The sequence below is a fragment of the Sceloporus occidentalis genome, unplaced genomic scaffold (genome assembly GCF_023333645.1).
Source record: "Sceloporus occidentalis isolate IW3139 unplaced genomic scaffold, rSceOcc1.0.p SCAF_21, whole genome shotgun sequence".
Classification (NCBI taxonomy): Eukaryota; Metazoa; Chordata; class Lepidosauria; order Squamata; family Phrynosomatidae; genus Sceloporus; species Sceloporus occidentalis.
Genome location: NW_028317001.1, coordinates 1601458 through 1615812, shown reverse-complemented (window position 1 = coordinate 1615812; position 14355 = coordinate 1601458). Strand labels below are relative to the sequence as shown.

The 14355-nt window shown below is 56.1% G+C and overlaps 1 protein-coding gene across 1 annotated transcript; it reads left to right on the top strand.

Annotated features, from left to right (window-relative positions):
- The first annotated feature begins 805 nt into the window (after window positions 1–805).
- SCARF1 (scavenger receptor class F member 1) lies at window positions 806–13586 on the top strand. Its single transcript, XM_089484277.1, is given in 12 exon segments — window positions 806–853; window positions 6502–6569; window positions 8589–8650; window positions 8922–9023; window positions 9320–9848; window positions 10106–10321; window positions 10523–10651; window positions 10779–10885; window positions 11057–11188; window positions 11622–11726; window positions 12144–12278; window positions 12703–13586. Coding segments are annotated over 12 exon segments (2517 nt in total).
- The last annotated feature ends 769 nt before the right edge of the window (window positions 13587–14355 follow it).

Genomic DNA, 14355 nt, shown 5'->3' with positions numbered 1-14355 from the left:
GAGGGTACTTGGGGGCCTTGGGTTCTCCTGGTCTTTTAAATGGTCAGCTACTCATCCTCTCCTTCTTCTCCATCGCACCAGCTTCCTCTACTGATGCCTCCATCATCCCCAGAGGGAGGAAAGGCCAGGCAGAGGGGGCTCTCTGGTCCATGGCCAAGTGAAACCCTGGTCCCCATAATCCAATGGATGAGGAGCCTGTCCCTGGTGCAGAGCTTCGGTTTTGGCGTTGGACTAGGACTCCAGAGGCCAGGGTTCGAATCCTTGTTCAGCCATGGAAACCCTCTGGGTGTCTTTGAGGGAGCCATGCCTCCCAGTCTCAGAGGATGGCAGTGGCAAAACCCTTGGAAGAAGCCTGCCAAGAAACCCATGGTCGGGTTGCCATGAGTCGGAAATAACTTGACCGCATGCAGAAACAGCAAGAGACATGGATCTTGCCCAGGGTCAGCCAGTGGGTCTCATGCCCACTCTGGGAATTGAACCTGGTCGCAATCCAATACGGGAGCCAGCCATAACAAAAAGGCCTGTGGGCATGTGGTGCCATGCCACCCAGGGACCACCTTCACAGGTGAAGAACCAGAAGTGAGCGGAGCATGCAAAGAGAGGGCCCCATGGCTCTGTTGGCACACATTGGCACACTGGTGGGGCTGCCAATGGGAACCAGGGGTCCCTGAGCCCCCCAACAGCTGCCCAGATGCTCCTCCGGCTGTGCTTTCTTGGCGCATGCTCAGAGGCACATGCCTCATCCCTCCCTCTCTCCCCAAAGCCCCCCACACCTGGCTTCCATTAGCAGCCCTTGGCTGCCCGGATGGAGCCCACGGCCCTCTTCCTGCTCCTGTCCCCGTGTGCCACCCATGCCAGGGATTGGGGGGCTAACCCCTGTCTGACCCCAAAAAGCTATTTATTTCCTTGGCAAGGATGGCTTTGGGGCAGGAAGAGAATTCCCAAACCCTGGAGGCTGAGCTTTAGGGAGGTTCATGCGCTGTTCATGTTCATGTGCAAACAATGCGCACTCCCCCTCCCAGTAGCCTGATCCAATGAGTCTGGGGTCTCGGCCAAGAAGCCCCCTTTTCTTTTTAACTCACTCCCCTTTTTGGTCTCCTTTGCCTGCTTTCTCCAGGAACTGGCACGGTTTCTCTTTGTTGGCTCACCTGGAGAAATGTCTCCTTTGGGGACATGAAAAGAGCCATCAGTGCAGAAAGAAGAAAGGAAGGAAGGAAGGAAGGGAGAATAAGAAGCGGCGAAGGGGTGTGCATTTGTGGGACCCCCTTTTTTGGGGGTTGGTTTGTGCTACTGTGCAAATTTCCAAACTGATGGAGGTGAGGCCCAGCCTTGGCTGCTCTTTGGAGACTTCTGATTCCAGACACAGCATCATAGAGCTGCAAGGGACCCCACTGTGCCATGCAGGAATACATAGAATTGTAGGGTTGTGCCGACAGCCAGGTCCAGAGGACGGACCTGTCCTGGGGTCGAGAAAACCAGGCCCAGAGGAGCTGACCCTCAGGTCTGGAGGACAGCACCAAAATGGCATCCTGAGGGCCAGGTCTGGAGGGGTTACTATAGAGGGTCAATAAAGGGGCCAGTCTAGGAGAGAGGCCCATATAGCAGGCCATAGTGGTGTTGCTTTTTGAGCATCTCTGCCCTGGGTCTGAGTACTTGCTTCCCTTCACCTGCGACAGGTATGCTCCAGGGTCCCTTCCTGACAGCATCTTCTCCCCAGCATCCGGTGTCTGGAGCTTCGGATCCGGTCTCTGCGAACTGTTCTTCACCTGCGGCAGTAAGACCCACAGTTCTTTGGAGGCGAGGGCCAACTTCCTCGGCCCTTCAATTTCCCTGCCTTATTAGATGTTTCTCCCAACCGCAGAGCCCTTAAGAACAACACGAGCAACGCTTTGGTTCTGTTCCCAAGCCATGTCCATGGTTCACCTGAAGGGCCAAAATGTTTGGGACCAGAACGGCTCTGAATGTTGCAATACCTGTGTTTGCTTTGGCTTATGTGCAGACTCAAGGGGCTGCAAATCTGGTGCGGAATAAGTCCTGAACTGTGAAGGTTCTTGCTAGTCTAGGATTCTTCTTGTTAGGTTTGGTTCTCAAGAGGTGACCCTTCCCCAATATATTTGACTGTTCTTTCCCTCTCCAACCAACTGTGACCTGGACTTTCTGCCGGTGTGGGATACCTCCCTGCCACACAAACCTTCTTCTGACCTGCCTTCTCCCTCCATCTTTCCATAGGAGCTTCTTCTCCACCTGAAGGGACCCAGGAACCCTCCTCCTGCAACGGCTGAAGGGAAGCACAAGCGCCTCCCATTGCAGCCGGATGATGCTCCATTCACTGCAAGCATGACTCCCATCCTGGGAAGCCCCAGGTAGAAGTGGACCGGCAGCTCCCTTCAGGAAGGCAGAGCCCTCTGGGTAATAATCCACAGGGACTAGGGATTTATCTTCTCCTTTAACTCCTGAACTTTCCCATAGACACCACTCCACTCAGTCCCTGGCCACAAAGCTGCAGGCGAAGGAGGATCTGAGTAGTAACCAAAGGAGGCCTTGGAGGCCGAATTGGCCCCAAGGCCTCACTGCCTTCCTTGGAGGAGAGTTTTCGGCTTTATCAGCCTCTTTGGACCATTACTCCCAGTGGCTTTTTCCCACGGGGGAAACTGGCTGCACAGATAAGACTGGGGAGACCTGTGTCGGTCTGATCTCAGCTGGTGATTGTGTGCGGTTTGTTTCTACTTGGCTCTTTCCTCCTTCGAGACTCAGTCTTCAAGATGCGCAAGACGGCTCCTCTCCACCTCTTTTCCGCAGGCCTTTGCTCTGATGCCATCCCCTGGTCCTTCGCACCCAGATCCTGCAAGTTGTCCCCAGAAATGGAGATCCTGAGGGACAGCCACTGCAAAGAGGAAGAGGAGACAGGCAAGGAAGAGGCCTTTTGAGTTTGTGTTTCCTCGCATGGCTCCTTCTTTCCCACTTGGGATTCGTGGAAGTGAATGCAGGGAGCACTGCAAATCTGTCTCTTTGGAGAACTGGGCTGCAAACAGGTCTAAAAGAGAACTTGGAGAGCATGTTTGCAATAAAGGCATTCCTTCTCATCACTCGCTGTAAAAAACAACTGCATTCTTCACTCATGGCAATGGTTTTAAAAGTGTTTTCTTTACAAAAACCAATTGTTGCATTTCCATTATATTTCTATACTGGACTGTATTTCATTGCTTTCTGTGGGAGACGTTTGGAGTCATCAGCAGACGGCATAAAACTCAGTGGGGTTCAAGGCCCCGTTTGAAAGAAATAGCCAGAAAATGCCACTAGTGTCTTTATTTACAGAAATAAAAAAGTGGAGCGGTGCAACGCAGTTGTTACAGATGACTCTCTTGCATAAAAATAAAGAACTTTCATTGCTCTTTATTTAAACAGTCACCAAAATAGCATAGCAAATAACATGCTTCACACATCACTCTTCAAGATACAAGGAGGAGAGCACAGGAACTGCCTCGGATCTTCCCTAGGAATACCATGCTTCTGCACGCCTTCCACATGGGATTCAGGAGGGTCAGTCAGTCAGTGGGATTATTTCATTAAGTCAATGAATGGAAACCAACCTGGAAAAAGTATTGTGTCTGATCAGTATCCAGATCTTGAAGACAATAAAACAATCCATCAAAGGGATTCAATTAGTCATTTGGGGGCAACGAAACTCAAGGGGCAAAAGAGGTCCAAGGGAGCCACAGGAGGGCGCCCGAGAGCGAAGGACCAGGCGCTTCGGAGGCCAACAGGAGAGAAGGCCCCCTTTCCGCCACCAGAGGGCGCTCCATAGGGAAGCCAAGGGCAGGAATTAATAGGAAAGGGAGGTATGCCCGAATGCAGCCACAGGAGGGCACCCGAGAGCAAGGAATGAGGCCCTTGGAGCCTAAAGGCCAGCAGCGTCCCCTTTCAGCCACCAGAGGGCGCCCCAGGATAGGGAAGAATGGGGTTTGGCCAAAGTCTCAAGGGGCCAAAGGGCGCGATTCTAGCCACAGGAGGGCGCCCCAGAGCCAGGAAGGAGATCTAAAAAGCGATCGAGAATGTGCGATCGCTACCAGGGACGAGATCGAAAATGCCAGTGCATAATGCCAATGGCCTCCTCATGCGCGAGCGCAGCAGCCACAGGAAGTTGCCCGAGAGCCAGGCAGCAGGAGGCGCTTCCGTGGCTTTGAGAGGCAGCAGTGCCCTCTTTCCGCCTCCAGAGGGCGCTCCGGAAGAAGGACTGGGCGTTTCAGGAGTGTGGCTTTTGGACTACAACTCCCATCAACCCCTGGAAAAATGAAAAAATAGGAAAAAATGAACTCCGACTTCAATAGGCTCCGATTCCTTCCATTGGAGCCTCCAGGGAGCGCCCTCTGGTGGCGGAGGGGGGACGTTGCAGACTTTTAGGCTCCAAGGGCCTCATTCCTGGCTGTCTCTCGGGCGCCCTCCTGTGGCTACATTCAAGCACTTTCCCTTATTATTTATCCAAGAGACTTAATGACTTCCATTCCATTGGCGTTCCTATGGAGCGCCCTCTGGTGGCGGAAGGGGGCGTTGCTGGACTTTAGGCTCCAAGAGACCCATTCCTGGATCTCTCGGGCGCCCTCCTGTGGCTGCAATGCCACACTGCAGCCTCTTCGGCGTTTTTCGGCTCCTAAAGGACTTCTATTTTCATGCAAAAGCCCGGACTTGTCCTAAGCGAAGGCCAATGTTTGGGGAGCGGGAGAACACTTCCCATCATCCCCAGGAGGCACACAAAATGGCGGCTGCAGAGCCCTTCGGGGCCTTGGAGGACACTTCCCATCATCCCCATACAAGGCAGGAAGCGGGGGGACGCATTTCTGTGTTCTGGAGCCCATCGCCTTTTTGAATGAAATTCCTTTAGCCCTCAGAGGAGGCGGCCATGTTTTCCCGGGGGTTATGGGAGTTGTAGTCCAAAAGCCACACTCCTGAAGCGCCCAGTCCTTCTTCCGGAGCGCCCTCTGGAGGCGGAAAGGGGCACTGCTGCCTCTCAAAGCCACAGAAGCGCCTCCTGCTGCCTGGCTCTTGGGCGCCCTCCAGTGGCTGCTGCGCTTGCCCACGAGGAGCCCATTGGCGTTATGCTCCTGCACTTAGACACAAACAGGGGAGACCTTTTTGAGAATGAAATCACTGACGCAAACAACCGAATGGGACATTAGGGAATGGAGAACATCATCGCCCTAATGTTCGCTAATGTAAAAAGTGCAAGAAGCGCACACTTGACGCCCTAAATCCGCCCCTGTGGAGCCATGATGCTGCGCACCGTTCTAGTCTGAAAAGTACCAACTAAACAAATACAAAACATACACGTAGCAATACATATCAATAACAAACACTAAATGACGGAGGCCAACACAAAGACTTCCAGACTTGCAAAGAGGTAACCCAGCAGAGGAAGGAGGGAAGGCGTGTTGCGCCTCCGATCCCAGCAGCAGCGCAGCCGGAAAAAGGTGTTTCCTGCGCAGCTGCTCCTGGCGAGGGACAGCCCTGACCCACGGAGGCCAGGAAAGGCCCAGGGTCCTCTTTGGGGCAGTGGGCGCCTTGCAGGCCCAGGCCCAGCCTCAGAGCGCGGTTCCAGGGCCAGGACCTGAAGGAGACATCACAACCCATGGGCCGCGCTTAGAAAGGTTAACTTTGGGGGAAGTGTGAGAAAGTCAAAATATTTTGGAAGAATATACACTTAGAAATGAAAAAGATATTGAATTTTATTTGGTAATGTAAAATAAAAGGCGATAAAGGGGTAACAAGGTAATTAATAGAAAGGGTATAGGAAGAGATAGACACAAATCAAAAGAAATAATGGATGAATCTTACGGTTTTAGTTGTAATCTGATCAGAGTTAGTGATTCTTGTCAATCGGCTGCGGTTTGAATCCTTTCTTTCTTTCTTGTTACTTATGTGTATTGTTACTTGCATGTTTTTTATTTGTTTGTTTTGTGCTTTCAAGGCTAACATTTTAATAACTTTTTTTAAAAGGTTAATTTTGCGGGACTACAATGCCCACACTCCCCCAGCATCATGCTATTTCCCAGTGACCCTGCTGGATGGAGGTTTCCAAGCGCAGCCACTTTGGGGTCTCTTCCTTGTGTCCCTCTTAAGCCGCAAACACACTTCGTTCCTAGGTTTATTGGGGGGGGGAGTTAGGTTTGGGGTCTAGGAGAGGAGGAGGAGGAGATTGAAGGAAGTGGGGGCCCCTCAGCAATCTCCTCCTGGGCTAAGAATATCGAGGGGCTGCTGCATGTGTGCCTGGGCCTGTCCTGCCCTCCAAGTCCCTCCACCCCGATCCTCCTCCCAGTTTGCTTCCTCAGGAAAAGCCACGGAGGAAGTGGGAGGGAGGGAGGCAAGGAAGGAAGAAGGCCTGCTCCGCAGGGAGGCCAGCAGAGTCTGGGCAGAGGGGCCCTTGCTGGCATTGCTGCCAGGGGCTCCATTCGGAAGGAGGCCGGGATGGGTTTGTGGGCCTTTCTGCTGCTTTGCCTCCAGGCCCAGGGCCCTGAGTTTGGGAGCTGCGCCTCAGCCCTGGATCCCAATGGGAGGCACGTCTGCCGGTCCAGCAGGTAGGCCCCCTCCTCCTCCTCCTCCCTGGTTGCTGTGGGGCTCAGAGATGCTCCAGAAGTGCCTCCTAGCCCCTGGCCAGGCTCTTTGCCCTCTCCAAACGCAGCCACTTTGGGGTCTCTTCCTTGTGTCCCTCTTAAACAAGCCGCAAACGCAGTTCGTTCCTAGGTTTATTGGGGGGAGCCCCCCTGTCCCTCCCACTCTCTGGGGTCAGTCCTTATGGGGAGACGTGGGGGACTGGGCCCACATGGAGAACAGGGGCTTGAGCCACTGGCTGAGGGCCCCCTGCCCTCTCCCCACATCTAAGAGCATAGAAATGGGATACCTGAGAATCCCAGAAGTGCTGAAGGGACCATGAAGCGCAGCTAGTCCAGCCTGGCTGGCGAACAGTTCACCACTCTCTGTGGCCAAACCCCAGAAGCCTTCGCCACAAGTCTGGCTGGAGCTCTTTCCAGAACCTCCTTATTCCCCCAGAATAACCCAAAACTTAACAGTATTTATTGTCCTACAAAAGCATAAATTAGAAATATACTGTCAGTAACGCACTGCTTGTGACAAATTAATCCATCGGTACAAAGAGTATCCTGCAGATATTCTGGCCATTACTGTATAAATACACTCACTTGAATAGCCAGGTGCAAATCCCTTGCAACTACTGTGTTTACTCTTTCAACTCGGTCTTGGTTCTGACACAACTTAAACCAAATAATATATGAACATGTAAACAGAACCTCTTACAGTGCAAACATATGAATGCAAAAGATTTATGTAAAATATATATATCAAACTGATTGCTGTTTTGAAAAATGTAGAATGATGGCAAATAAATGCTCCTTACATTAACAGGATTAATCCAATGTAGGGACACCATAACACACTGACACTCCACTGTGGGCACCACAACACAGTTGCACTGCACTAAGGACCCCACAACCCAATGGCACTGTATTAAAGACACAACAAGGCTGTGGCACTGCAAACACCACAGTGCAATTGCACTTCTGGTGCTACAGAAACGCACACAGACACAACCCTATAGCACTGTAGCACTGATTCAGTGGCACTGCACTACAGGACCTATAGCACAGTGTCTTGCACCAAGGACCACACAATGCAGTGGCAGTGCTCTACGTACATCGCAGCGCAGCCTCTCGCATGGGCCTAACTTTGTTGTTGTTGTTGCACCAGGCAAGCTAGAGCACAGATACTCACTGGGCAGGTCACACCGTCTCAGCCTCAGAAGAAGGGAAAGGCAAATCCCTTCTGAAGAAATCCTGCTAAGAAAACCCTGTGATAGGTTTGCCTTACTGTTGCCACAGTCAGAAATGTGGTTTCAAGACACACAATGACAACAAAGCCAGAGCCATGAGAGAGACAGATTCATTGCACCCCACTGTGTGACTACTAAGCTTATGGCAGTAAAACCATGAAACCATCCGGAACATGGAATTTGAAATGGAAACGTTTGCCCCATTATTTCCATTGCAAATGAACCATTTGGAGATTCTCACACCTGGCCAAAGAAGGTGGCAAATGTCTCAGACTATAAATAACAATTCAAAAGGTTGAGAAAACGAAACAAATTTACCGAAGGGCAGGGAATGATCCGTCACGTCCCTTCCACACTTGGCTGTTGCCCTGCGGCATCGCGGCTGCATCCCGTCTTTTTAAGGAGCTGCTCAGCATCCGAGCGGGAGAGCTGTAAGTAAGCCATACAAGGTACAAATTGCAGGCACCCCCTGAGCTCCTCTGTGGGGCAAGAGGGTGCCCTGAGCTTCCCAGCCGGGCGCCAACAGCCTTTCCCTGGCCTCCCTCCTCCGGCAGAGGCCACTTTGCTGTTTCCTCCCAGAAAGCTATGCTCAGAAGCAAAACACACAGTTATGGCACTTTCAGAATAAGAGATGATGGGGGAAAGAGGGGACCCCCAAGAGCCAGGCTGGGGGTCTGGGGTGGTGGTGATGGGCCCCTTTTGCACGCTCACTGGGCCCCCTTCCTCCCCTCTCTCTCTCTTCCACCTCCAGCCAGCCTCCAGACCTTGCCTGCTGCCCAGGATGGAAGCAAGAGGGCCGGGAATGCCCAGTGGGTAAGGAGGGCCCCTCTCTGTCTGGCAACCAAGGGACTAACTGTTGCCTTTTGGCACCCCAGCTCTGGGCTGTTGGGGATTCTGGGACACTTAGTCCACCAGGAAACCCTTCCAAGCTCTTCCCCCAGCCATGCTTGAGGGCAAGGAAGGAGCAGCACAGGTGGGGCAAGCAGGCTGCCACATATGCAGGTGGGCCTCTGCTGTTTCCCTGCCCTTTGCCCTTGGGTAAGGGGCCCCAATTCACCATCCTCTCTCCTTGGGCCTTTGGCAGCGCTCTGCATGGGACGCGACGCCTGCCGCCAGGACGAGGTCTGTGTTCGCCCCGGGGTCTGCCGCTGCCGGCCTGGCTTCTTTGGGGCCAACTGTACGGGACGTGAGTGTGGTCTTGGGTCCCAGGGGAGAGAGAGGAAGGGTGACAAGGGAGACCCAGATGGAAAAGGAGCAGGGGTCCCCTGCCGTTTGGCCTCACCACTTCCATGAGGCTGAGCTCAAAAGGCGTCCTTCAGATTTGACCCCTATTTTCTGCCGCTGCTTTGGCCGTTAGGGGGTCAAGGAGGGCTGGACAGGCAGGAGTGGCCCAGTTTGTGGGGCTTCAAGAAGGACTACAAGCGATGCCACGGGGTCCCTCCTGCCCACCTGACCCTCGGCCTGCCCTCCCTCCTCTTCCAGGATGTCCTGACCAATACTGGGGTCCTGACTGCAAAGAGAGCTGCCTCTGTTTCCCCAATGGAAAGTGCAACCCGTCCAGCGGAGAGTGCTACTGTGCTCCCAGCTGGTGGGGACCCCTCTGCCGGGAGTCCTGTCTCTGTGGCCCCCATGGACACTGCCACCCGCTTACCGGGGCCTGTCGCTGTGACCCAGGATGGTGGGCCCCCGATTGCCGCCGGCCGTGCCCCTGCTTCCTGGGGGGCTCCCGCTGCGACCCAACCACCGGCCGCTGCCATTGCCTTCGGGGCTGGTGGGGCCGGACATGTGCCTCACGCTGCTACTGCAACGGCTCCCCCTGTGCCCAGGAGTCTGGCCGCTGCCACTGCCAGGAGGGGCTCTGGGGGGCAGCCTGCCAGCACCGGTGCCCCTGCACCCCCCACGGCAGCTGTGCTGCCCAGGATGGGCGGTGCACCTGCCACCCTGGCTACCGGGGACAGAGCTGCTCGGATCTGTGCCCGGCAGGGACCTTTGGGCTGCAGTGTGCGCATAGGTAAGGGGTCCTCAGCATGGGAGGGACCCCTCATTTCCCCGTCACTGTGTCCTTCTGTGGTTGGCCAGAGGTCCCTGGCCTTCCTGGTTGGATGCAGAGCTCTGTCTTGCTAGAAAGCCTGCATCCTTCAACGTGGTTCCCTCCTTGTCTCTTTTGGGGGCTGACATTGCTGCTCATAACCTGAGGCAAATGTGGGGTGTTGGTGGAGCTTCCCCCCCATCTCAGGCCCCCTCTCTCTTTTGACCCCTCCTGACCAGCTGTGGCCACTGCAAGCCCGGTGCCTGCTCCCCACTGGATGGCTCCTGCTCGGCCTGTGCTCCCGGCTGGAATGGGACTCACTGCAAAGAGTCGTGCCCCCCGGGACGCCATGGGGAGAACTGCAGCCTGTCTTGTCCCCGCTGCCGTCGAGGGGAGGCTTGCCACCCCGAGACCGGAGAGTGCCAAAACTGCGAAGCAGGCCTCATGGGGGCCAGGTGGGAGATGCATGTGCCCCCCTTGCAAAGGTTGGGGGTACCGTCATGCAGGTCCTGTCAGTGGCCTGTCTCTTCCTCAAGGATGGGGGCAGACGGGGAGGAACAGAAATGCTGGGGCTGGTCTGGCAGCAGCAGCAGGGCCTTCTTTGCTATGGGGCAGTGGCCCCACATGTTCTCACCCCCCTCTTTCCTTCCCCACAGGTGTCAGCTGCCCTGTCCGGCCGGCTTTTTCGGGGAGGGCTGCCTCTTGTCCTGCCTCCTCTGCTTCAATGGGAGCTGTGATCCGGTGTCTGGGGCGTGTGTGTGCCAGGATGGGTTCTGGGGTGCCAGGTGAAGGTGGCCCTTCTGAACAAGTGGTGGGGCTGTGTGTGAGGAAGGGGGCACAGAGTGACTCCCCAGGCCCTCTCTCAGCTCCTGCCTGGCTAATGCCTGTTCCTCTCTCCTTCCTTCCTTCCAGCTGCAACCAGAGCTGCTTGGAAGGCTTCCATGGCCCCAACTGCTCTGTCAGGTGCCAGGGGTGCCAGGGGTATCCATGCCACCCCATCTCAGGGGAGTGCCTCTGGAGTAAGTCTCTCTCTTCTTTCTCCCCTCTTTCTGGCACCAGACTTGGTAGTGCTGTTGGGCCAGGGGTCGGGCCCTGCCTTCCAGTGGGACGTGAGGGGGGCTATGCCTGGCCCCAGGCAGGTGGAGGGACGTTGTTCCTTGGCTCCCAGTGCCCTTCTCTTCTCCTCCCAGAGGCCCACCACACAGGAGCCCTTGTGGCCACGATCCTGGCTCCACTGCTCTCCCTCCTGCTCTGCCTCGGCTGCTGGGGCTGCTGTTGCCGGCCAGACCCCCAGGACCCCAGAGACAGGTAGGTACCCCCTGGTTCGCCTGCTGTGCTTACCTCACCCTGCAGCATCCTCCCTGTCTCCTAAGAGGCTCCAGGCAGCCCCTTTCTGCTCTGGCTTCACTGCAATGCCCCTGCAAATTAGGCCAGGCTGAAAGAGATAAAAAAGAGAAAGCACACGTATGAGTCCCCCTAACAACTCAGTGAGGTTTGTGGCTTGGTGAAGGGTACAGGGTCAGTCATTTGCCCCCCGTCTCCCCCAGACCAATGTTGACCACCCCAGCGACTGCTTTGGTGGGTCAGAAGATCTGCTGAGAGTGGAGACTTTTGCACTTTCACAGACATGCCACACAGGAGGGCAGCTGGGGAAGGAGCTCGTGGGTCTCCCCTCTTGACTATACTTTGCATCCAGCGCATGAACCTGCCCTCCTTCCCCCCCTTTGCCCAGGGTGGCAGCAATGGCGGCGGCAGGAGAAGGAGACCCAATGCTGCAGGTGAAGCACCAGGTGCTGGGCAGCCTCCGCTCCTCCTTGCCCTGCTTCTCTCTGGGGGGCCACAAGCTCCCACGTGTGACAGGTGAGTAGGGTTGCTTCTGGGGGGCTACTCTCCAGAAAAGAACTGGCCAAGGGAAGTCTTCTTTGCGGGTCTCTGGAGCGGGTCAGGCTTCTGGCCGACCAAGAAGATGTGAAGTCAAAGGCTTTCATGACTGGCATCCATAGTTTTTTGTGGGTTTTTCAGGCTCTGTGGCCATGTTCTAGAAGAGTTTCTTCCTGACGTTTCACCAGCATCTGGGCCTGGCATCTTCAGAGAATGAAAAAGAATGGAGACAATGAAGATGCCAGCCCCAGATGCTGCTGGTGAAACGTCAGGAATAAACTCTTCTAGAACATGGAGGGTCTGTGGCCCTCTTGGGACCCTGGGTCTAGGGGTCCATGGGAGCCCCCAAGCTGACCCTGCAGAAGCTAACTGGTTTCCTCCTCCTCTGCCCTCCAGTCTCCCACCACGACACAGAGCTCCCTTTCACCCCCAGCTTCATTGAGCCCCCTTCCACCGTCTGGCCCTCCGACTCCTCCTGGGACTCCGAAGATGGGGATGGCGATGAAGAGGCTCCGCTTCCGGCCGGTGGAGGTAGGACTGAGGGGGAAATGCAGCTCCTCTGCTTGGGGTGCAAAACCCCATCACAGGGGCAGAGAGGAGGTCTGCCCTGGCCCCCACCCCAGACAATCCAACCCCAAAGCCTTGAGCAGGGGTAGGGGCACGTTCCCATCCCACTCTTCCCGCTCAGGGCTTGGTCCCAAATCTTGGGCACTGCCTTGCCTTTGCTTTTTAAGGAAAAGAAGGGCTAAATTACCCTCAATTGTAAGCCAGTTACTAAGATGGAGAATCTGGATGGAAACACAGATGAGAAAACTTCAGAGTTTGGGGGTCAACCACTGGGTAGGGGATTCTGGGAGCCTCAGTCCCCAAAAGCTTTCCTGAGTATCGCAACACCTTCTCCTTCTGCCTTTAGATGCCACTGAGCTCCAGCCCGGATTTCCTCCAGAGGAGGAAGGGGAGTCTGCCTTGAACCCTGAGCCCTACGGCATCCCTCGCACCTCCAGCCTCGCCAAGGCCAAGCGGCCCTCGGTCTCCTTCGCGCAAGGGACCCGGTTTGGCCCTCAGAGCTCTACAGAACCCCTTGGAGCCACTTGGAAGCCCAGGGGCGCCTGGGGGCGACCCACCCCAGAGTCCGAAGAGGGGTCGCAGCCACCCCCTGGGTCCCAAGAGGCAGGGGCTCCTCTGGTGGAGGACCAGAGGACTGGAGGCTGCTGTTATGAGAACGTGGAGGCTGCTGGATCCCAGGGAGAGGGAGGCTGCCCCGAGCCCCCCGCGTCCGGGACTCCCAGGGGGGCTCGCAAGGCCCAGCTGGCTGGCTCCCGGCACGTGGCCCGGCGGGTGGAGGCCCTGGAGGCTGCCTCTAAGCCCCCTGGGATGCCGCCTGGCCTCACCACCATCTATGTGACAGTGGGCAAAGTGGGAGCGGGTGAGGGGCGGGGTGAGGGTGGGCCAGGCCCTGTCCAGACCATCCTGAAGAGGCTGGGCAGCCTCCAGAGGTCCAGGGCACCCCCCAGGGAAGACCCCCGGCCAAGGAGGGCCCTCGAGGGGCTCCAGAAGCCGCCTCGGAGGGCCTTGGGGGCAGAGAAGGGTGCCCAGAGGCTGCCAGGTCCAGAGGAGGAAGCAGCCCAGGAGAGTGGCACGATGGGGCCTGGCGCTGGAGAGGGACAGGTAGAGGCCGAGGGTCCCTGGCCCCTGGGAGGGGAGGGTGGTGGCAGGGAGGGAGTGGGCAGCCCCGGCCGGCCGGAGACAGGGTCAGGAGGGGTGGCCAAAGCAGAGGCCAAGGAGGGAGAAGGGGAGCCCAAGTATGAGAACGTCCCTGGCTGGTCTGGGGGCTTCTAATAGGGCCCCTTCCATGGAGAAAGTGGAGGGGCAGCTTCTGCTGGGAAAGAGGGCTGGCGCTGCCCCCTGCAACTGGGGTTCCTGTGGCAGAGTGATGGCGGCTCCTTCCTTTGACCCCCAAAGCCCAGTGGGCGGAAGGAGCATCCTCTGCGGAGCCTGATGGGGACAGAGAGGCCTCCCCGAAAGAGCAGAGCCCCTCTTTGCCTCACCTGACCTCTCCCACCTGCTCTTCCTGCCGGAAAGTTTTCTTGATCTCTGGACGGGGGACCACCCCGAGGAACAGATGGAGGCCGAAGGATGGACTTTGATTTCCTCCCAGATTCAGGGATTTATCTTGGACCCTTCTCCACGGAGCTGCAAAGAGAAAAGGACAGGAAGGAAAATAAGCCACGTGCCAGGAGTGGAACCTGAGCACTGATGCCTTTCCAGCACATGGGGAAGCGGCACGGAAAGGGGGGTGCCTGGCCATCGGCCAGAGGAAGGCCACTGCCTGCGCTTCCTCTGGCAAGAGGGAGAGGAGGGAGCGGGGTCAGTGTGCTGGTGCTGGGCTCCAGGAGACCAGAGTTCGGATCCCTGCTCAGCTGTGGCCTCAGAAGCCACAGTCTCTCAGGTGGGCCTCCCTGGAATAAACCTGGGCAAGAAGCCCCGCAATAGGCCTCCTCTTGTTGTTGTCTTTATTTCACTTCCTTTGTGTTGCTGTAAGTCAGAAGCCACAATAACAACAACAACAAGAACCATGGAAGGGGATGAGACCCCCAAGGAGAGCCGC